At 42.7% G+C, this 24,340-nt stretch overlaps 1 protein-coding gene across 2 annotated transcripts; it reads left to right on the forward strand.

Moving 5' to 3' along the window:
• Positions 1-463: 463 nt before the first annotated feature.
• Positions 464-18,132, forward strand: LOC124858526 (mitochondrial poly(A) polymerase). Of its 2 annotated transcripts, none has more exons than XM_047350600.1 (9): positions 464-655; positions 5,760-5,926; positions 7,175-7,408; positions 7,543-7,767; positions 8,898-9,109; positions 11,093-11,319; positions 15,288-15,380; positions 15,850-15,923; positions 17,533-18,132. In XM_047350600.1, exons 1-9 carry the CDS (start codon positions 475-477, stop codon positions 17,878-17,880), a joined length of 1,761 nt encoding a protein of 586 aa, XP_047206556.1. In that variant the 5' UTR covers positions 464-474; the 3' UTR covers positions 17,881-18,132. The 2 variants fall into 2 exon arrangements, with proteins under 2 accessions (XP_047206556.1, XP_047206557.1); XM_047350601.1 differs by having other exon boundaries at positions 604-740.
• The last annotated feature ends 6,208 nt before the right edge of the window (positions 18,133-24,340 follow it).

Consider the following 24,340-nt stretch of genomic DNA (forward strand, 5'->3'; position numbering starts at 1 on the left):
GTAAGTTTGGTTATCACCAAACATGACATCCTGCATTATGACTAAAACACAAATTTTGCAGAATTAAAAATGTGTTATCATATTCATTAGTGTGAAGAGGCTTATTCCTGGCAGCCCCTCCAAACAAGCCATACTTGTTCAAACCTTTTCAGACTGTAATGTAATGAATTTTATGATTTAACAAGCTGAAAGAGGCATGCAGAGTCTGAAATTGGGGTCTTGTGTTACCTGCAATATTTCTGTGCTTTGCACAGTGGGGTCTTCGGTGAACTTGCTGGGACTTCCACTCTTCAGCAGGTTGACAGCAGTCTTTAATGTTTTACACGTATTAATATTTTTTCTCGCCGTAGAATGACTTTAAATAAAATAGAAATGGACTCATTATGCGCACCAAAAACTGCTTCTTTAATATTGCTGCTTAGGGATTTATGTATGGTACCTCTCGCTTGCTGTAGGCCTGTAGTCTCCTCGCGCATGCGCTTTTTGTCATTATTCCGAACAGCAATGGCGTCTTCCTTCACTGTACACAGGTTACATATGCGAGGAAGAAGTCGCCTTGAGAAATGCCGAAACACGTTTGAAACAATTTTCCGAAGGAGTGTTGGAACAGAGCCGGAGGTCGCCCAGACCCAGGGAGCTCGTGGAGACCACAGTGGTTAGTGTTATAAAGTGTTAAATTCATTGCTTTGCAGGTCAGCTGTTGTAACAAGGGACGTTATAACAAACTCCGCAGAGAAAACGTAAGTTTTATTTTCACTTGGCTCCAGTTTACTCGACTTTGAGTGTTTTAAGTAGTACAAACCGCTTTAAGATGTGGTTTTTGTGCACTTAACATTCGGCATTGTTTACGTCCATCAAAGAAAGCTAATTCAATACAAAATTCGTTCGTTCGTTCGTAGTCTTCCGCTTATCCAGGACCGGGTCGCGGGGACAGCAGACTCAGCAGAGACGCCCAGACGTCCCTCTCCCCAGACACCTCCTCCAGCTCCTCCGGGGGGAGCCCAAGGCGTTCTCAGGCCAGCCGAGAGACATAGTCCCTCCAGCGTGTCCTGGGCCGTCCCCTGGGCCTCCTCCGGGTGGGACGTGCCTGGAACACCTCCCGAGGAAGGCGTCCAGGAGGCATCCGGTATAGATGCCCGAGCCACCTCAACTGGCTCCTCTCGATGTGGAGGAGCAGCGGCTCTACTCCGAGCTCCTCTCGGATGGCCGAGCTCCTCACCCTATCTCTAAGGGAGTGCCCGGCTACCCTACGGAGGAAGCTCATTTCAGCCGCTTGTATCCGTGATCTCGTTCTTTCGGTCATGACCCAAAGTTCATGGCCATAGGTGAGGGCAGGAACGTAGACCGACCAGTAAATTGAGAGCTTTGCTTTTCGGCTCAGCTCAGCTCTCTCTTCACCACAATGGACCGGCACAGCGCCCCCATTACTGTGGCAGCCGCACCGATCCGTCTGTCGATCTCCCGCTCCATTCTTCCCTCACTCGTGAACAAGACCCCGAGATACTTAAACTCCTCCCCTTGAGGCAGGAACTCCCCTCCAACCTGCAGAGGACAAGCCACCCTTTTCCGGTCGAGTACCATGGCCTCGGACTTGGAGGAGCTGATCCTCATCCCAGCCGCTTCACACTCGGCTGCGAACCGCCACAGTGCATGCTGTAGGTCTTGGCTAGAGGGGGCCAGCAGGACCACGTCATCCGCAAAAAGAAGAGACGAAATCCACTGGTCCCCAAACTAGACCCCCTCCGGCCCTTGGCTGCGTCTAGAAATCCTGTCCATAAAAGTTATGAACAGGACCGGCGACAAAGGGCAGCCCTGCCGGAGTCCAACATGCACCGGGAACAGGTCCGACTTAGTGCCGGCAATGCGGACCAAACTCCTGCTCCGCTCGTACAGGGGCCGGATGGCCCCTAATAAAGGGCCCCCGATTCCATACTCCTGGAGCACCCCCCACAGGGCATCACGAGGGACACAGTCGAATGCCTTCTCCAGGTCCACAAAACACATGTGAACCGGTTGGGCAAACTCCCATGAACCCTCGAGCACCCTGTAGAGGGTATAGAGCTGGTCCAGTGTTCCACGGCCGGGACGAAAACCACACTGTTCCTCCTGAAGCCGAGGTTCGACTATCGGTCGGACTCTCCTCTCCAATACCCTGGCGTAGGCCTTACCAGGGAGGCTGAGGAGTGTGATCCCCCTGTAGTTGGAACACACCCTCCGGTCCCCCTTCTTATAAAAGGGGACCACCACCCCAGTCTGCCAGTCCAGAGGCACTGTCCCCGACCGCCACGCAATGTTGAAGAGGCGTGTCAACCATGACAGCCCTACAACATCCAGACACTTGAGGTACTCAGGGCGGATCTCATCCACCCCCGAAGCCTTGCCACCGCGGAGCTTTTTAACCACCTCGGTGACTTCAGCCTGGGTGATGAAAGAGTCCAACCCCGAGTCCCCAGCCTCTGTTTCCACCACGGAATGCGTGATGGCAGGATTGAGGAGATCCTCGAAGTACTCCTTCCACCGCCCGATAATGTCCTCAGTCGAGGTCAGCAGTCTCCTGCCCCCACTATAAACAGTGTTGGCAAAGCACTGCTTCCCCCTCCTGAGGCGCCGGACGGTTTGCTAGAATCGCTTCGAGGCCAACCGGTAGTCCTTCTCCATGGCCTCACCGAACTCTTCCCAGGCCCGAGTTTTTGCCTCTGCCACAGCCCGGGCCGCGGCACGCTTGGCCTCACGGTACCCGTCAGCCGCCTCAGGAGTCCCACAAGCCAACCACAGCCGATAGGACTCCTTCTTCAGCTTAACAGCATCCCTTACTGCCGGTGTCCACCACCGGGTTCTGGGATTGCCGCCACGACAGGCACCGCAGACCTTACGGCCGCAGCTATGGGCAGCAGCATCGACAATAGATGCAGAGAACATGGTCCACTCGGACTCTATGTCTCCAACATCCCCCGGGATCTGGTCGAAGCTCTCCCGGAGGTGGGAGTTGAATACATCCCTGGCCGAGGGCTCCGCCAGGCATTCCCAGCAGACCCTCACTATGCGCTTGGGCCTGCCAAGTCTGTCTGGCTTTCTCCTCCTCCAGCGGATCCAACTCATCACCAGGTGGTGATCAGTGGACAGCTCTGCCCCTCTCTTCACCCGAGTGTCCAAAACATGCGGCCGAAGGTCTGATGATACGACAACAAAGTCGATCCTCGACCTCCTGCCTAGGGTGTCCTGGTGCCAAGTGCACTGATGGACACCCTTATGTTTGAACATGGTGTTCGTTATGGACAATCCGTGACTAGCACAGAAGTCCAATAACAAAACACCACTCGGATTCAGATCGGGGAGGCCATTCATCCCGATCACGCCTCTCCAGGTGTCACTGTCGTTCCCCACGTGGGCGTTGAAGTCCCCCAGCAGAATAATGGAGTCCCCGGGAGGGGCACTATCCAGAGACGCCAAGAAGCCCAACAGAGATGCCAAGAAGGCAGGGTACTCTGCACTACCACTCGGCCCGTAGGCTGAAATGATAGTCAGAGACCTCTCCCCAACCCGAAGGCGCAGGGATACAACCCTCTCATCCACTGGGGTAAACCCCAACACGAGACGGCTGAGCTGGGGGCAACAAGCAAACCCACACCAGCCCGCCGCCTCTCCCCGTGGGCCACTCCAGAGTAGAAAAGAGTCCAACTCCTCTCAAGGAGATGGGTTCCAGAGCCCACGCTGTGCGTGGAGGCGAGCCCGACTATTTCTAGTCGATATCTCTCGACCTCCCGCACAAGCTCAGGCTCCTTCCCCCCCAGCGAGGTGACATTCCACGTCCCTAGAGCCAGCCTAAGCATCCGGGGATCGGGCCGCTGAGGTCTCCACCTTCGTCCGCCACCCAATCCTCTTTGCACCGGTCCCTCACGGTTCCCCCTGCAGGTGGTGGGCCCACTGGGGGATGGCCTCGCGTCTCACGTGCCTCGATATTTTGTTCTTCATGAGGGGTTCTTGAACCATTCTTTGTCTGACCCATCACCTAGAGCCTGTTAGCCATGGGAGACCCTACCAGGGGCATTTAGGCCCCAGACAACATAGCCTCTAGGATCATTTGAGCACTCAAACCCCTCCACCACGTTAAGGTGACGGTTCAAGGAAAATACAAATATTAAGTGTTGTCTTTGCATTTAATAGTTTAATAATGTAATTAAAAATATTGAAAATGTAAAGTAATTATAAATGGCTTTATGTACTGTATGTATTTCTAATACTTTTGAAATATAACATAAATAGATATTTATTTAATAGCTTATTTATGTACTGATTTTCAGCGTTCTTAGCCGTTAAACATCATTTGTTCGATATGTTTTCTAAAATTGACAGTTTTTTGCTTGATGTTTTTCAAAAATCTGCAAATATTTACCACCATAAATATACCACCATAAACCTGAAAAAAAATTCATTTATCTTTCAACAACAATGTGCTAATGGATTATGGGGAAACCATTTCTTGATGTGCTGTCATGAATATTATTCCAGTCAAAAGGAGCTTTGAATAATTGAATGTATATAAATCCATATTAATTCACAATGCTTATATGATAGGAGTTTATGTAATTGAGTTTTATTAGTATTGCTTGTTGTGTGCCTGCCTTGTGAGGCCGGATATATCGAAATAATAATAGTAAACTCTTGGACACTTTTAACAGTAGCATGATGTTCAATCTCCTGACATAGTGCTCCTTGATGATGGAAAATGCACGGGTCATTACCAATTTATTCGAGGACTCTAGGGTGTTCTTCCAGCGGTCGTCTGCTCTCAGTGCATGCAGATGCACTCATACCCACCAGGGTATGTTCTTATATAAGATTAATTATATTATTTCTAATAATTAGCAGTTTCCTTATATGTGAGGTGAAGAAGATGTCAAACATCTGTTTTTGTTGCAGCAGCAATATCTCTAATAAGAGAGAATGTTATCATTGTATGTTGTCCACTATTTCTAAATAATGACCTCTCACTCCATTTATGCGCAGTCAGAAACTTCCACATGAAGATGCACCTTTTAACTCGGACATTTCCAAACCTCTACTCCTCAGTTGGAATCCATTAAAATATATTTAAATCCCAGGAAACAGATCTCATAAAATAAATGCGAAGCAAAATTACATAAAATGAAAATTATGTTTGTATTCCATATTTTTATATGCATGTGACAAAATGTATCTTTTCATGTGTTTTTATATATATGCTCCTGTGTGTTTTAGTTCCATAGTTACTTAAGCACTGCTGTATGTGTCGCTCTGTCTCTCACAGGTTAAGATGTTAAATTCAGTAGCTGATTTAATATATCTTAACTTCTTGTTAAATGTCATAAATTCCTCTTTATATTTAAACCAACTCAAAAAGACTTTGGTTTCAATTCAGTATTTGGTTTTTAGCCTTGAAGCTGTAAAGGTGATCCGCTTAACGCAGCACAGTATTAGTGTTAAAGTAGGGCGGTGGCTGCACCATGCTGTGGGCCTTTTTTGTTTGTTTTGGGTTTTTTTTTCCTGTCAGGAGAAATGATGGAATAAAATCTTAAATGTTTAGTTACACAGTCTAAAGCCAGACCTAAGTGGGTGCTGCAATTATCTGTTGGCAACAACCTTTAAATAAGTTTAACGGCAATGTTTCCACAGAAGCCTTAAATGTTTACTACCAAAAGTTACGTTTTTTCTACTAAAGGTATGATGTAAAATCCAGTTTGAATGAGGGAAAAAATGTTTTTCTGCTGCTGTGTCACCAGGAGATAAAGATGGACCCAAGTCGTTGTACAATCTCATGGCAGACAGACAAGAACAGGCGGAGAAGTCTGTTCTCATCAGCTGCCCATCCAGAACCAGCGAGAAAAGGTTCCTAAAGTTTTTGTCAAATCACGGGGACATCAAGAAGCACTTCTTTTATGAAAGTTATGTAAGTAATAGGCTACCAGTTACCAACAGTGGGGAGACCAAGTATTTGATGCACTGCTGATTTTCCCACTTGCAAAGCATGTAGAAGTCTTTAATTTTTGTCATAGGTTCTCTTCAACTGTGAGTGACAAAATCTAAAAAAATCTAGGAGATCACATTGTGTGATTTTTAAGTACCGGTAATTAATTAACAACCAGTAAGAATCCCAGCTCTTACAGGCCTGTTGATTCTTCTTTAAGAGGCCCTCCTGTTCTCCACTCATTACCTGTATTAACTGCACCTGATTGAACTCGTTATCTGTATAAAACACACCTGTCCACACACTCAAACAAACTCCAACCTCTCCACAATGGGCAAAACCAGAGAGCTGTGTGAGGACATCAGGGATACATCAGAAAAAAACTTAATATTTGGTACAGAAACCTTTGTTTGCAATTCCAGACATCAGCCATTTCCTGTAGTTCTAGATGAGGTTTGCACACACTGCAGCAGGGATTCTGGACCACTCCTCCATACAGATCTTCTCCAGATCCTTCAGGTTTTGGGCCTGTCCCTCCAAAGATTTTCGATTGGACATGTGCTGGCTTGAGCTTGGGGACCTTGCTTGCGCTGCAGGATTTCAATCCATGGCGGCGTAGTGTGTTACTAGTGTTCTTTTTTTGAGACTGTGGTCCCAGCTCTCTTCAGGTCATTGACTAGGTCCTGTAGTCTGATACCTCACCTTCCTCATGATTATTGATTTCCCACGAGCTGAGATCTTGCATGCAGCCCCAGACTGAGGGAGATTGACCATCATCTTAAACATCTTCCATTTTCTTATAATTGCACCAACAGTTGTTCCCTCTCACCAAGCTGCTTGTCTGTTTTCATGTAGTCCATCCCAGCCTGGTGCAGGTCTACTATTTCATCCTGATGTCCTCACACAGCTCTCTGGTCTCGGCCGTTGTGGAGAGGTTGGAGTTTGATTAATTGAGTGTGTGGACAGGTGTGTATAAAACACACCTGTCCACAGATAACGAGTTCAAACAGGTGCAGTTAATCCAGGTAATGAGTGGAGAACAGGAGGGCCTCTTAAAGAAGAATCAACGGGCCTGTAAGAGCCAGGATTCTTACTGGTTGTTAGGTGATCAAATACTTAAGTCATGCAAAAAAAATGCAAATTAATTACTTACAAATTTACACAATGAGATTTTTTCCCATTTAGGTTTTCCTCCTTATGTAAGATGTAACTGTGGGTTCTGTCCTTCAGGGCGTGTACGCTGTTGTGGAGTTTGCCAGCCGGGACAATGTCGTCTCTTTACTCGAGTCAGCCGCCATTCCAGGGGTCAGCCATGAATCTGTGGTACCCTTTAAGTCCAGACTCCTGTCACTGAGAAATCACAGCTCAGTGGACTCACCAACCCAACAGTCGGGCCTGCCATGCCAGCCCCAGACCACTGTTCCCATCAGTGAGCTCATCCAGAGGCTGTCCAGGGAGGAGAGTGTAAGCATACGGCTCATCGAAACAGGAGTGACACTTTTCATAAAATGATTAGTTGCTGATCTGGTGTGCATTTGTGAGGTTATCAGTTTAGACAGGACTGACTGGGTTTTTTTCTCCTGCTCATCTCCTTCCAGGTGGACGATCAGATAAACTCCCTGACTGAAGCTTATCAGCTTACTGAAGAAAACAGCAGGCTGCGCTTTCTCGTCTGTTCTCTGCTCAAAGACATCGCTGCTTCCTATTTCCCAGAATGCACCATCAGACCGTTTGGGTCGTCAGTGAACGGCTTTGGGAAGCTCGGCTGTGACCTGGACATGTTCCTTGATCTGGACAGTATCAGTGGCTGGAATATGAAAATGGTAATAATGAGCTTTACATTGCTTTCTGTTTGTCTTTAGTCTGTAATATTAAAGGTTTATCTTTGTGAATAACTATACAAATGTATTAAAGATTTAATTAGTAAGTTACTGTGTTTTCAGCATCCCATTCGCAACATTTTATGAGATTACAAAGGACTTATACTGTGTAATCCACAGGTGTTACAATGTAAATTTTAATACCTGTATCACACTGTTTTGTGTCTGCCTTGCATTTCAATGATGCTGGAAGATGCACAACATTAGTTAAACATTTTTCCAGCACTGCCTTCCACATTTCACACATATGATCTCCAGCTAAACCAGACTGCAGAAGAGTTTTTGGAGAAAAATAATCCTAGAACAAGAACAACTCTGACATGCTGTATGCAATTAAACCCAGAGTTATTCATAACCCTGAAAAATGTAAAGTCTTTTTTTGTTGTTATTTTTACCATCATTTTTCTTCTAATTGAAAGTAATACTAATGTTTTGGTGAAGCCCAACCAAAGTCATAACTTAGATCTGATCTGGGGAGGGAGCTAATGATTAGGGTAATGGCAGGGAGTGCATTGCAGTAATATCAGTGGAAACATGCAGTTTTAAAAAGCAGTTGATTGCAGTAATTCCAGTAAAGATTTTTCATTGGTAATTGAGAATGATGTAAATAATTTTAGCCTCGCTATTTTTGATAAAATATTAAAACAATTCAATAATATTTTATAATTTATTTGTTATTTTATTATCACTGTGCATTATTTCATTATCTTTTGAGAGATTCCCATTTCCAATCAGAAAAAAACGTCCGACTTGCTATTAGTCTGATCTGTTTTCTCTTTAATTAAATCATTATTGACCACTTGGGGAATGTTCTAGGGAACTTTCATCCGTAGATGGTCATCTGATACTTAACGTAGAAACAAAAAGAAAACACAATACAGTAACGGCGCTGTGAAAGTTACACAACCTGACTTGATTCAGGAGAACATCGTGAATTCTACATCTTTCATCCCAATAAATAAGCTACACTCAAACCCCTGGGATTCAAGAGAAATTATGGTTCTTTTCCTCACGTTCAGACTCAAGGAACAGTGTTTGATTTAATTAAACATGTATGTTCGGTATGTTTGTAGCCCAAATCAGGACTGTCCCTTGAATATCAGATGAAACGGACCAACTCTGAGCGCCACGTCACCCAAAGCATCTTGTCTGTCATCGGGGAATGCGTGGACCACTTTGGGCCTGGCTGCGTAGGGGTACAGAAGATTCTCAACGCTCGCTGCCCTCTGGTCCGTTTTGCCCACCAGCCCTCAGGCTTTCAGTGTGACCTCACAGCCAACAACAGGTACTCACTCAGGGCTCGTGGGAAAATGTAAGTCATGAAAATAGTGTTGGAGGGACTTTGAGCTGGCCCTGGAACTGTACTATGTCATGACAAATAGTTGAGTTTCACTCAAGCAGTGGGTCACATATTGAAATGTCATTACTGAATGGGTGATAATTGTGTTGCCTAAGAGAACCTGCTTGTAGACATATTTGCATTGCAAAAGTCCCAAACAGAAACCAGATTCTCTCAGGAAGTGCTTCAGCGGTTCACTTGCTCAGTAGCCACAGTGAGACTCAACAAGATGACCAAACTGGGAGCTCATGTGAGTTTCATTACTTCCCTTCTAGTCTTAAAGATATCTTTTCATCAGCTGGTGTGCAACACAAGCACGTAGACACCTGCTAACGTACAGAAAACCACTCGTCTGTTTCTAAGGAACTCGAGTGGAACCACCCGCTGTGGGTGGATGTGAGAGGGACTTTTCTCAAATCAAGCTGTTAGATCTTTGAAACCTGGCACTTTTCTGCTGAGAGGCGCACTGTGTGTGTGTGTGTGTGTGTGTTTGAATAAGGTTACAGCAGTTTAGGTATGTTACGGCAGCTGAATGCTGCTCCCTAGTGGTAGGCTTTAGTTTCACTGTTTTGCTTAAACCCAGATCACTGAGGTATGCAGCCTTTCATATTTTTACTCTTTAGCTTCCAATTTTTGGAATTCTACTTAAGTTTTAAATGAAAAAATAAAATAATGCAAAGTATTCTTTTTTTTAACTGCATTTTAGAATATTATTTAGATCATAGGTAGTTTCCACATTTTGACACATCACTACCGTACATTTCAGTGTATTTTATTGGAATTTTATAAAACAGACCTACACAATGTAGTACATAAGTTTTTTTTTTTTACAAATAAAAACCTGAAAGTGAGTGGGGGGGGGAGCATCTTCTTCCTCATATTTGTAGTGTTATCTATATGGCTTGTGTCAAAATGTAAATAGGACGTCTTATGACTTTCTTGTCACTTTTCCATAAAGGCCAGATTGGTAGTGCACAGCTAATAATTAATGCCCTCCTTGCCTGGCCTGGGGGTTTGCAGCTCTGCCATAGTCTTTCTATGCTCGTGTGATGGGTTGATGAGCGCTCTGTGAGATGTTCAAAGCTTTGGAAACCCCACAACTTTCCCTCTGACCTGTCTGCTGTACTCCTTGGTCTTCATGATGCTGTTTGTTCACTAATGTTCTCTAGGAAACATCTCAGGCCTTCATAGAACAGCTGGATTTAACCTGAGATTATATTTTGCACAGATGGTCTCTGTTTACTGATGAAGTGACTTCTGAAAGAAATAGGTTCACCGGATATTTTCAATTAATGCTGCAAACAAAAACCACTTATATTTATGTTGATCTATGAGATAAAATCCTAAATGAAATACACCGAAGTTTGTTTTTGTAACCTGAAGCAATATGGCATAGTTTAAGGGGTATGGATACTTTTGAAAGACACTGTTTCATTTGTTTCTAATGAACATCAAAATTTACAGTAGATAGTATTTGACCTAAAATATTTCTTGATGCCATTGAGTGTTAAAATATTTAATCTAAAGTTGCATGAGAAAAAGTTAATAGCATTGTAATTGTGATGAAATGTTGTGTCAGTCGTTATTAATGAGCTGCAGGAACTCATCACAGCTGTGTTTACTCCTAGGTACAAATTAAAGACCCAAGCATAATTAAACACAAGTTAAACTTTTAGTCGACGAATTCTTAAAGAAATTCTGGAAAATAATAGAAAATATTTTTGTTTCCTCTGATCTTTAAAGCAAACCACACTTGAAGTTTAAATAAACTGTAAAGAAAATCAAATAGCTTTAAGAGGGCAAAACAAAAACAAGATTAAACGATTATCATTCAGAATGTATCGTACAACTAAACACTTTTTTAAAAGGGTTCTTTTGGATCCATTGCCCTAATACTTATTTACATTGCCTTCTGCATGTTTCCCACAGGGTGGCGATGAAGAGCACTGAGCTGCTGTATCTGTATGGAGAGCTGGACCCGCGGGTCCGCAGCCTAGTTTTCACCATCCGCTGCTGGGCACGGGCTCACGGCGTCACCAGCAGCATTCCCGGGGCCTGGATCACCAACTTCGCCCTGACCGTCATGGTCCTGTTCTTCCTGCAGAAGAGAACCCCTCCCATCATCCCTAAACTGGACTACCTGCGGGACCTTGCAGGTACCAGTGAACACTACTAGAGTTTCACCTAAAGTCACAAGTTTTTTCAGTTTCTACGAGCCTTTTTTTAGATTATTTTCCCTCTTTTGTCACTTCCTTTTTTTTTCAACCTCTCTAAAACAAAAGGCTTTGAAATATCTTTATTTTATTTTTTTCTGCTTGCTTTTCACATCCTGTTGCTTAAATATCCTCGTTAGTATATTCAGGGATTCTTCCTCATCATTCTGCAGATGCTGTGAGATTTAGCAGCTTAAGTTGACCTCAAGTAAAGAGAGGATGAGATGAAGGGACCAACTAAATGTTTTGATGCTTAGGTTTCAGGGTGGGGTGAAGTATCGTGTTATCAGTGCAATATTAATACATCTGAAGAAAAATGGTGTAGGGTAATTTCTGTTAGAAGAGTGCCACCCACATAGTTACCTCTTAAAGAAGGAAGAATCATGTAGCCAATAAGCAAATGGAAGATGGCTGTGGTTTGGGGGGGGTGGGGTTACCTAACTGACTAAGCAGATACATGAATAATTCAGCATTAGATAATAATCTAATCATTTGTTAATATGTTGGTCAAAATTGTAAAAAAAAAAAAAACTAAGGTGTTATTTGACTCTCAGAAGTCAAACATAGAAAACTTAAGAATCAGAAAGTGATTTTATGCATATATCAGTTATTATTTTGGCCTCATAATTTATGACTGGAATTCCACACAGATATAATGTGAATGCAGCTAAAATTATTTAATTCAGTCCAAAACACATTTTTATTGGAGCTACAATGTAAAAATACTGCAACGTTATTACTGCTAACCTTTGCCCTGTGATTTGTAAAATATACAGTAAAAGCTGCACTGAAACAAAATAGTTTTAACCTCTACAATATTTAAACATTTCTTCCTCTTTTTTTATTTTCTAAAATAAAAATATTCATTCTGAATTTTAGATTCCTATAGAAATACTGGTGCTATTCACTGTCTGCTTATTAAATATGTTGCATGGCAACTAAGTGCTCAGTGGTTTCCTAAACTACTAAATCATTCGGGTTTTTCCTGGTTAAAAAACCCAGACTTTGGGCCACTCTAATGCATGAATATGCTTTGATCTAAACCATTGCAATGTGGCTCTGGCTGTATATTTAGTGTTGACTTCATAGAACGTTAATCTCTACCCATTAGGTCTTTTGCAGCCTCTAACATGTTTTCTTCCAGGGTTGTCCTGTATTCAGGTCAGTCAAATGTCCCATCAACTCTGATCAGCTTCCCTGTTCCTGCCAAAGAGAAACATCGCCACAGCATGATGCTGCCACGGTCGTGTTTCATATTGCTGTGTTGTATTTAGGGTGATATGCAGTGTTTTGGTTCTGCTACATAGTTTTTTTGTTTAGCTCTGTTCTCATCTGAGCAGGGCACTCACTCTCACATAATTGCTGTGTTGCTTACATTGGCAAATTCAACATCTTTCAGCGTGAGCTTCCTTTTGACCACTTTCCCATATACAGTGGGGAGAACAAGTATTTGATAAACTGCTGATTTTGCAGGTTTTTCCACTTGCAAAGCATGTAGAAGCCTTTAATATTTATCATAGGTTCTCTTCAACTGTGAGTGACAGAATCTAAAATAAAAGTCCAGAAGATCACATTGGGTGATTTTTTTTTATTTTTTAAGTCAATAATTTGCATTTTATTGCATGACATAAGTATTTGATACATCAGAAAATAACTTAATATTTGGTACAGAAACCTTTGTTTGCAATTCCAGATATCAGACGTTTCCTGTAGTTCTAGATGAGGTTTGCACACACTGCAGCAGGGATTCTGGACCACTCCTCCATACAGATCTTCTCCAGATCCTTCAGGTTTCGGGGGCTGTCGCTGGACAAGACGGACTCAGCTCCTTCCAAAGATTTCTGATTAGGTTCAGGTCTGGAGACTGGCTGGGCCACTCCCAAGACCTTGAGATACTTCTTACGGAGCCACTTCTTAGATACCCTGGCTGTGTGCTTCGGGTCATTGTCATGCTGGAAGAACCAGCCACGATCCATTTTAAATGCCCTTACTGAGGGAAGGAGGCTGTTGGCTAAGATTTCCCGATACATGGCTCCATCCACCCTCCCCTCAATACGGTGCAGTCCTCCTGTCACCTTTGCAGAAAAGCATCTTCAAAGAATGATGTTTCCACCTCCATGCTTCACGGTAGGGATGGTGTTCTGGTCTGATCCATCACCTTCCTCATGATTATTGATTTCCCACGAGCTGAGATCTTGCATGCAGCCCCAGACTGAGGGAGATTGACCATCATCTTAAACATCGTCCATTTTCTTATAATTGCACCAACAGTTGTTCCCTCTCACCAAGCTGCTTGTCTGTTTTCATGTAGTCCATCCCAGCCTGGTGCAGGTCTACTATTTCATCCTGATGTTCTTACACAGCTCTCTGGTCTCGGCCGTTGTGGAGAGGTTGGAGTTTGATTAATTGAGTGTGTGGACAGGTGTGTTTTATACACACCTGTCCACAGATAACGAGTTCAATCAGGTGCAGTTAATCCAGGTAATGAGTGGAGAACAGGAGGGCTTCTTAAAGAAGAATCAACGGGCCTGTAAGAGCCAGGATTCTTACTGGTTGTTAGGTGATTAAATACTTATGTTGTGCAATAAATGCTAATTAATTGCTTACAAATCTCACAATGTGGTTTTCTGGATTTTTTTTAGATTCCATCACTCACAGTTGAAGAGAACTTATGACATAAATTAAAGACTTCTACATGCTTTGCAAGTGGGAAAATCTGTTGAATCGGCAGTGTATCAAATACTACTTCTGCCCGTCTGTATGGCCATAAATCTGGCATCTGTTGTAGTGTTGCTACCTTACAGCTGTAAGTGAATTGAAGGGTGATTATAGGAAGTATTTAGTTAGGGGGCAGAATACAAATGAATGCCACACTTTTCATATTTCTTATTCTCAAAGATGTTAAACTGTCATTTTTCTTCCACTTAACAATTATGTAGTACCTTCTCTTCCGTCTGTCCTCAGTGGTACAAAATGGTCCGTTTAAATATTCTCCCTCTTATATTTTGTGCTTTACAGCTGATTCTCTTATTATACCACATTCCTAAGAGCCTGATGCAGATATCACTGTGTCCAGTAATTTAGCTCTGTGACTGGATAGTCTATGCAAACTGCTGCAAATTGAATTCAAATCGAATTCTGTAGCAACAGCAAAGGCTTAGTAAATCTGCCCTTGAACTATTCTTAGCTACCTTTTATAATGTACTCCATGTGAGTCCTGGAGCCATCACAGAGTTTGAGTGCTGTTGAGAGCATGTTGGCTCTGAGAAGCTTTCAGATTAAACCCTACATACTCGTCATGTATATCTGTGTAATGAATGTGGAACAGTGGTTTCCAATGGACTCAACAGCACATCAGTTTGACTTTGAGGCCACATCAACATGGCCACTTTTACCTTCCTCTGTCACCTTGACTGTCTGATAATTGCCTTGCAAAAGCAATCTACCACTACCACCACAACCACTACCACCCCCTCTCCTCCTCCACGGCCTGCTTAGCTCAGTCTCCATCGCACAGAGTGCTTACAGGACAATAAAAGATCCATCGCTCTGGAAAGGTCGACGACCCGCCTCCTCCAGACACGAGCACACCAGCAGCTATTTAAACAGCAGTTAAACACACAGAGGCACACACACCAGCCTTAGTGGAGTGAATGAAGCAGGTAAGAAGGGCGGCCCTGGACACGTACACCAGCCTTGGGGGGTGAGGGGGAGGGAATGTGAGTTACAGTTCTGGTCTTCTTTTTGCTGACCAACGTCAAACATACGCAAACGTGTGCACTTTCTCCCTCCTTCCACTTATTTCCTCCCCATTAATTCACCTGCATATCCACCTATGACTTGTTTATGACCATCACTGCTGTGTAAAGGCAAGTCATTTTACCTTGTATCCCCGCTCTCATCCCCTCAAGGTCCCGCAGACGAGAGCGTGATTGAGGGGAACGACTGCACGTTTGTCACAGACTTCAGCAAGATTCAGCTCCCGAGCAACACAGAAACGCTGGGTGAGGATTTAGAAGTGTTGAATCAGTGCCACACAGCAACATATCAGTTTGATGGACAGCAATGTGGATTTTATTGACTGAGCACGTTTTATTACATGTGAACCCAGTCTGCTCACTAAAGAACACAACAAAGGCTGAGAGGGAAGGCTATATGGAATATAATGATTCAAAGAGACCGAAACTTATCTCACATATAGTAACGCTAAGCATGTACCAGTTACCTGCATTATGTCCTAACCCTTACCCTACAACTCACCCTAACCTTAATTCACAACTTAATCCTAAACCTAACCTCCAACCCAACAAAAGCATTTTCCCAGGACCAGGGTCCTCACAACATAGTGTAACAAATGAACACACACACGAAGGTTAATATTCAGATTTGTGGGAGTAAAATCCTCGTGTTTGGTTTGCAGAGTGACTGTTGATGGGTCTTCCTGGTAACTCTGCATCTCTTAATTTGTTTCAGAGCAACTGCTGAGTGACTTTTTTGAGTTCTACGCCATGTTTCCGTTCAGCAGGATGTCCATAAACATCAGGAAGGTATTTAACTTAATGCTGCTAAACTTAATAGTTTAATGCATGAAAATATCTCAGATCTTAATGCATTGATTAACTCCATCGAAAAGTCCATCCCTTAAAAAGCAGAAAAAAATGAAATTCTACAAGAACTGATAGATCATGAGTCAACATCAGTCAGGGTTTATATGCAACATGTCAGGGGAAACTGCCAAGGTCTTAAAAAAGAATGATCAACACTGTAAATTCTGACTCTTTGCATAAACTTATTGTTATTCTCAACGAATAAAATGTTAAATGTTTAAACTTCAGTATACCACAGAAACATCTGGCAAAAATCTCTAAATTTCTGTCTGTGTGAAACTCAAGTCTAGACCCTGACCTTGCCTCCTCCTCGTGACCACTTGATGTCAGTATTTTTCGTCCTCGAGTGCTGGTGTCCTGCAACCTTTAGATGTGTCTTCGCTTCAACGCACCTAAATCACAAAATTAGTTCATTAGAAGGACTCTGAAGAACTGGACTGTGTGTTGAGGAAGTAACTTAGCAGTTTGATTCAGGTGTGCTTGACCAGAGACGGATCTAAGCATTGCTGGACATCGGCCCTGGAGGACTGGAGTTTAACATCTTGCTTCAAACCAGTTTGTCAAACCGTTTCTCTGCCACTACACTTTACTTTTTGATTTCCAGGTAATGCTTTAGATATAATATTGAGCAACTAAGAATTGAGCTGTGTCGATGGAACATCTGGGTTCCATGTGTTGGCATTTTGCTCGAGGTATTTTAGGCAGTGCCACAAACCTCAATGGACATGGAGTAACCATGACGGTGACACTGCTAGGTCAACCGTAAGCCCGAAACACCTAAATAAACAGTCATGGTTAAAGATATAAAAAATTCCTTTTAAACTAGTAAATATGTTGGAGAAAAGCTTCGAGTTAAATTAGAGGAAAGACAGCTTAACTTTCTTCCAGCTGCTTCCTGTTTTATATTCATTTACACCTTGGAAGGTCATCAAGAGAAAGACGTCATTAATTTATTATGTGCTCAATAGGTAATGAATTTTCTGCTTGGTTATTGGTTATTACATAATCATTCTAAGTACAAATAATGTCTAAGAGGGTTTTCATGTGGTGGCCAAGCCATTCATGGACCTTATTAGAGCTTAACAAATGGATCCCCCTGAGAACAGAGTGCCAGCCTGCCTCATATATGGGATTAATATGAGGTGTGACACAGCTGAGGAAGCTTTCAGGTAGACTGTGGCCATGACCGAGGCTTATTGGCTTTCACCCGTGGTGCTGTGGCCATAAATCAGCTTTACTGTGCTACAATTCTTCCACTCACTCCACCTCTTCAGCAGGTTACAGCACCATGGAAGGTTCTTGACTTTTTTCTGACCCACACTGGGTTGGCTCATTTGAAGGCTGCCAGGCATGGTGAATGCACAGATTACATATGCTGCTCCTAACATGCTCATTAAGTTCAGTTCACCCCTGATTGTTTACGTCACTTCTCACAAAATTCTCACCTAGACCCAATTCAAAATGTGCACCGAACTAGCTCTCTGTGCCTATTCTCCACTATAATCAGGTCTGTCTTTACAGCTCCTGTTTTCTCTGTGTGTTTCTTCAGGGAAAAGAGCAAAACAAGCTAGAGGTGACGCCACTGCACATCCAGAATCCTTTTGAGACATCTCTGAACGTCAGCAAGAACGTCAATTCTTCCCAGTTGGACCGCTTTGTGGCTTTGTGTCAAGAGAGCGCATGGCTACTCCAACAGAGTGAAAACAGAACACCAAGAGGTGTTGGTGGGGACAACACTCCCACACCGTGGGGCCTTGCCACCCTGCTCTTGCCTTCTCAGGTGGCAGGAATCAAAGGTCGCAAGAAGCGAAAACGGGAGCCAGCCAGTGAGAGGATTAAGAGCTTGCTGGAGTCTCTGAAGAACAAAAACGAAGGCTGGAAGAGCCAAGACTCTTGAAGATATTTTCATATTTCATTAGAACTTTACCCAAACACCATTTTATTCTCGAAGCCCATCTGAAACTGCGGGAAAATGGCAGAGACAGCAGCTTTAGAACTTGGACTTCAGTTCCTGACGTGGACACTTGGGGGTGTTCCTGTCCTCTGTATGTGAATATGAGCAGAGTTGAAATTTAGGAATATTAGGCGTGTATATTACTGTAGACTTCCTACTTTGTTTTTAATAAACAATAATGCTGTGGACTCTGGACCTGTTCTGAATGAAGCCTGTTGATTTGAGATGATGTGATTAGAAAAAATCTTGCTTACCCCTTTTACTAACTTCTAAATATACTTCATGTAACACTGTTACAAGTTGAACTAAGTAATAATGTTTTATTGAAGAGTATAAACACCTCAAAGCCCCCAAGGAAAGACCACAATGTAGTTGTATATTAGCAATAAACATCTTTCACAATTAAAGCAAAACAATGCTAATAAACATGTTAAAATAGATGAGGTTTCAGAATATCCATAGCCCAAAACAGACATTTAATGACTTTTAGATCAGTGGATTTATCAGAAAACAAAGGGATGGATGATGCAGATTGTGATGTAAACTAAAGTGGGCCACTTCTCTCCTCAGGATTTAGAATAAGTTTGAATCTGCATGTGACACTGAGTGGGTTAAAGCAGAGTGGATTGGTGATTAAAGGTTTAACAGAGAATGAACAAACATCTTTTTTTCTTTGCATTCTTACTTTTTTCTCTCAGGTAGACCATCAGTTAATATTAGATTTACGGTTCAGTAAAGGAAGCCAATTAATTGAAATGCTATTTTAGTCCATGCAACCATTGTTTTTATTGCTAAACCTCCAAAACCTCTCAAGCGTTAAATGTATACTGTTCATCATTCATTATGCACTCACATGTATATGCCCTTCCTCCAACGTTAACTGCTGCTTAAATAAATATTTAGTTTCCTGCCCCCAACCTTCGAAAGTTTCTTCATACTTTTTTATGACATTAGCATACTAATACTATTAATAGCTAGCTAATGTTTCAACCAACGTATCCAAGGTATAATGAAATGTGTGTAAAGACATGCACCACACATTCCACCATATTATTTAGTAGGAAAATAAAGGTCAGAATTGAGAGGGGAAGTCGTAAGTATCTGCTAGAATATATCCAAACTGCAAAAAAAGAACGTGTTTAAAGAGGTTGTCTTTTTCTTTTTACCATGACAGCATGAGCGATTGGGTAACCACAGGATAAAAAAATCATAATGCACCAAAGAGTGAATTCAACTTGTGTTGCCAAAACAACTTACAAAAGCCAATCTGGGAGTTTTTCATGCATTCATCTATTCGTTGACTCCCTTGTGTCCTGGTGATGGGGACATAACTGTCCTGAAAGAGGCCACATAAGGACATTTCATCGTAGGATGAAGGTCACTTCTCAGAACAACCTGGTATCGATTTGCTTTGACCTTACATAAGGCAAGATGCCCAAATCTTGCAAACGAAATACTCCCTAGAGTTTTAAAGTCATTGGATTTTCTCCCTTTATGGAGAAAGGCTCCAGTTATAAATATATCTGATTTTATACATTTAGTTTTATACTGTATATAGGTTAACATCTACTTCATAGTTCTTATCTCTAAATTTATTCTCTTTTCACTTATCTGTCATGTCAGAGGCTGAACCTACAGGGGTTGGATAATGAAACTGAAACACCTGGTTTTAGACCACAATAATTTATTAGTATGGTGTAGGGCCTCCTTTTGCGGCCAATACAGCATCAATTCATCTTGGGAATGACATATCCAAGTCCTGCACAGTGGTCAGAGGGATTTTAAGCCATTCTTCTTTCAGGATAGTGGCCAGGTCACTACGTGATACTGGTGGAGGAAAACGTTTCCTGACTCGCTCCTCCAAAACACCCCAAAGTGGCTCAATAATATTTAGATCTGGTGACTGTGCAGGCCATGGGAGATGTTCAACTTCACTTTCATGTTCATCAAACCAATCTTTCACCAGTCTTGCTGTGTGTATTGGTGCATTGTCATCCTGATACACGGCACCGCCTTCAGGATACAATGTTTGAACCATTGGATGCACATGGTCCTCAAGAATGGTTCGGTAGTCCTTGGCAGTGACGTGCCCACCAAATTCCTTTAATAAAATATTCCAGTTAGATGAATATTTTAAGCAAACAATGTTCTGCGACAATGATATGAAACTGTTGTAGCAGTTGTACCGTTAGCATAGAGCAACAGCACTGATAATTGGTTCATTGAAGGCAAAGTCAGCCAGCTCTCTGGTGGCGTCTGTTAAATGGATCACCCCTTCTGAAAAATCCACTGACTGACTTTCCATTTTAAATATGTGAAACGAGACAGCCTGCTTAAACTCCATGACAGACAGAAGGGTTTTAACTCCAGTTTTTAGCATCTGTATTTCCATCCAATAAAATTAGAGTTGATATCAGTAGGAAAGATCACCCATGCACTTTTATTCCTCTCTGTATGTGTGAGATAATGGAGAGAAAAATGACCTCAGGGTTCATGTGCAATGAGTGCATTTATGGGTTCCCTTCCTAAGAGTGCCTGAGTGTGTTTGTATACGTCCGGTTGAGGCCCTTGGGACAACGTTTGAGAAGTGCAGTGTGCTGCCCACACCTGTTTTTTTGCTCATTTCAGTGGGAGGTCAGAAGGGGGTGAGAGTATAGGCCTTTAACTACCTCCCCTGCTCCTACAGCTGCCACTCCACCCTTTGGCACGGGAGCACGGCTAAAAAAAAAGGAAGATAGGATCGTTTTGAACTTTACTCACTGTCCTTGTCTCCTCTCTTCTAGCTTAATTTTGCTTTTAAATTCAGCGTGCCCTTCACTCTATCGCAGTCATCTGCATTCTTCGCAGATCAGCAGCTTTCTTTGAGGTTTGCAGTTTGTTTATTTCCATGAGTGCGTTTCAGACTGCTGGATGTGCTCTGGTGGAGCAACAGAGCAGTTATGAAACAAGGTGGTTAGAGAGGCACTGGGTGGAGAAACCATCACCCCAGGAGAACAGGATGAAATATGACTGCAGGGTGATTGTGGGGTTCATTTGAAACAAGCTAGATGTCACTGCTATAGACCTTCTTGCAGTTTGGAAAATGCACAGTACTATTTTTCTTCAGTCAATAAACCTCTCTGTGAGTGTGTTTCCACTGATTATTGAGTTGTTTAGTAGAGGGACGGATAGAAACTGTGGCCATTTGCCAAAAGGTTACACCGTACCATCGTCAAGGTTAATAACCTTTTATTTAGCTCTTCCCAACCATTATAAGATCAAGAGTTTTATGTGACCATCTCCCAGAGATAGGGGACCTCAGTTTGCAAAGAAACCATAAAACTGTGTTGCATGACCTTGTCAGTAGTGACCTCTGTCCAGGGTTTCAGCAAGTGACCCACCTCAGATTTTGATTTATTAAGGAAACTGGTGGGAAGTGCCAGATGGATCACTCTATTTAGAGACAGACTTTCAGCAGGCCAATGGCAAGAGTTTATGTTGCTGCTGCTATAATCTGCCTTCAGAGCCTGCAAGAATATGAGACGGTGGCTTGGGGTTTTGAAAAACATGGGAGGAATGTGAGGAAACATGTTAAAGGGGAAGAATTTTGAGGAGAGTTAGAAGGATCCTGGCACATGTTTGAAGTGGGATATTGGCTGAAGCCCCTGTCAAAGAACGCTTTAGCATTCTCTAAAGAGGCTATTTAAGTTTGGAAAAACAAAGTTTGTGCATTGTGTTTGTTGTGGAGGCCTTATCAGCTGGAGGACTTTCAGAAGTAATTTTATCAACCCTGCTGATCACTACGCCACTCCTTCCACTTCCCCTCACTGACTCCACACAGACCTGAGCCAAGTAGAGAAATTATTTACAAAGGACCTCCTCTCGAAGTTCCATGAATTGTCCTCACAGCGTTATGAGTGATGTTGGTTTCCATGGCTGGGAGACGAGTGTCCCAGCAGCTTCTGTTGCTCTGCACCATCAGAACCACGGCTGGCTTTGTGGTTAATTCGGAAAGCGGGAGTGGAGTGCGCTGGAATGAACTTGCGACACACTAAGATTAGCACTGCATGTATCTTTTGCTGCAGCCTGTTTGAGGTGTGAAGGCAGATGTGTGTGGTGGCATAAAAACTACGTCTACGTTCAAGAGTGCTTTGCCAAAAGCACACACTCCAACAATGAAAGACTATTATTTGTTTTACAGTGGGTGTGTGTGCCAAGAACCAACTGCACCCACCAACAGAACCATTGTTTGATTGCGAAACTGGGTTGCCTTACTGGAGCCAGAGGAGTTTATAGCTCAAGCTGCCTACAAAGTGTTAGCAACTGTGATGTTTTGCAAAGGCTTTCTCTCACTAGATAATAAAACATCTTGTCCATTCACCTGTGGCTAGATCTGTGACTGCAAGCTATGAATGGAAGACATGTTTTATGGGTAAACAGTGCTTTAATTGTTGAAAATCTTCAATTAGGATTATATGATAGACTGTCATAAAGTCATGCATAATTATTAAGTGGAAGGAAAATGACACATCGGAGGAGTGTGATGTGCATTTTTATTCAGGTCCCTGATTGATTACTTTGTAAGACCACCTTTTGCTGTGGTTGCACTTGCAAGTTTTGAGGTTTTTGCACATCTAGAGAAACTTTTGCCTATTTTCTTTGCAAAATGGCTCAGGCTCAGTCAGATTGTACGGAGAGTGTCTGTAAACATCACATTTCAAGCCTTGCCACAGATTTTCACTTGGATTTACATCTGAAGAATATAATTTGATCTTAATCACCAGGGTACGTTTAGGGCTGTTGTGCTGGAAACGTGAACTCTCAAGTCTTTTACAGCCCCAAACACATTTTCTTCTACAACAATCACCTCCATCCATCTCTACACAAACCCTGATCCGTCCCTGCAGAAGAAAAACATCCCAGCAGCATGATGCTGCCACCACCATGTGGGAATGGTGTGTTCAGGGTGATGTGCAGCATTAGTTATCAAAAAAACACAACACTTTGCATGTAGGCCAAAAAGTTACAATTTGATCTTAACCGAACAGAACATCTTCTTCCAGATGTTTGCTGTGTACCCTATGGTTTGTGGCAAACTTAAAACAAATTTAATTGATAATTTACTTACTACAGTTTCTCTCTTCTGGTCACTCCTCCTATGACAGACTCTCCTACCTAAACTGTTGATCTCTGCAGTGCCTTACAATGGGTATTTTAGCTGCTTCTCAAGTTAAGGTTATCTTTGCCAAGGTTATCAGTTTAGGTAGACGACCATGTCTTGGTAGGTTTGCTGTTTTGCCATGCTCTTGCCAGTCATGTTTGGTATTTTGTTTTTGAACCTAACATTGTTTTAAACTTCTCCACAAAGTTTTTCCCTGACCCGTCTGCTGTGGACCTTGGTCCTCATGATGCTGTTTGTTCACTGATGTTCTCTAACCAATCTGTGAAGCTGTCAGGGAGCAACAGAATTTATACTGAGATTAAATAACATTCAGGTGGACCCTATTTATTCTTTAGGTGATTTCTGAAGGCACTGGACGAAACTATAGGACTTTGCTGGAATTTGTAAAGGTATCAGAATTCTTTGGTGGCTGAAAACAATACACACCAAACTTTTCAGATATTTATTTATAAAACAAAAAAATTGTAAATGTTATAATGTGAAGGTTTGCACTACTTTATGTTGGTTTATCCCATAAAATCCCGTTGGAATCCACTGGAAGTTGAATTTGCTGTGTTCAAAAATTCAAAGAGGATGAGTACTTTAACATGGCACTGCTTACAGACATACATAATTGTTGTACCCTTGTTATGATTCATGGATGGGTATCTATGGAGACCGCTGTACCGCAGTGGTCCACCAAGCTCTCGTGGGTGTCTTAATGCCAAAACTGGAGAATGCCTGTGTGATGCCACATGTACACATTTAGTTACTGAGAATCTGCTTGGTAGTGTAAGTTCTTTTTATATTCGAGCGTGACTTTAGATTTTCTTTTAGGTAAAACCATTTTAGAACTGTCGTTACAGCTCCAGATTGTATCACAACTTAAGTAAAAATCCTCACAACTTTGCTAGGAATAACTAATGTGTTACAGCAGCTTTGTGGAAATTTTAATTACAATGTAGCTAAATTATAGGGACCTTCAAATTTGGCTCTGTAGGCCAGCATCGGGGCAGTCCTGGCCATTTGGCCATCTGTGGCCAGGAAACCCTATTATCAAGCCTGTTCCAAGGAGAGCGCGAGTGACAAGAGGTGAAGGATGCACTGTTGGGGTGGTAGTGATAATAATAATAATCTCCCCATAAGGCTGATTTCTCCTCTCTTTTCCATGAGGGCTTAATCGACTGTCTGCGGCACGACCAGAGAGGGCCTTATCAGCTGTGTGAGAGCCTGCATGTTTGCTCCGGACTTGCCTCCCTTTGC

The sequence above is a fragment of the Girardinichthys multiradiatus genome, chromosome 21 (assembly GCF_021462225.1).
Source record: "Girardinichthys multiradiatus isolate DD_20200921_A chromosome 21, DD_fGirMul_XY1, whole genome shotgun sequence".
Taxonomy (NCBI): Eukaryota; Metazoa; Chordata; class Actinopteri; order Cyprinodontiformes; family Goodeidae; genus Girardinichthys; species Girardinichthys multiradiatus.

What these genes read in the sequence shown, in the direction of transcription:
- LOC124858526 (XM_047350600.1), top strand. Translation starts at nt 475, where the DNA reads ATGCGCTTTTTGTCATTATTCCGAACAGCAATGGCGTCTTCCTTCACT. An exon ending in GGCTGTCCAGGGAGGAGAGT is followed by an intron (nt 7,409 to 7,542) that starts GTAAGCATACGG and finishes ATCTCCTTCCAG; the next exon opens with GTGGACGATCAGATAAACTC. An exon ending in GTGGCTGGAATATGAAAATG is followed by an intron (nt 7,768 to 8,897) that starts GTAATAATGAGC and finishes GTATGTTTGTAG; the next exon opens with CCCAAATCAGGACTGTCCCT.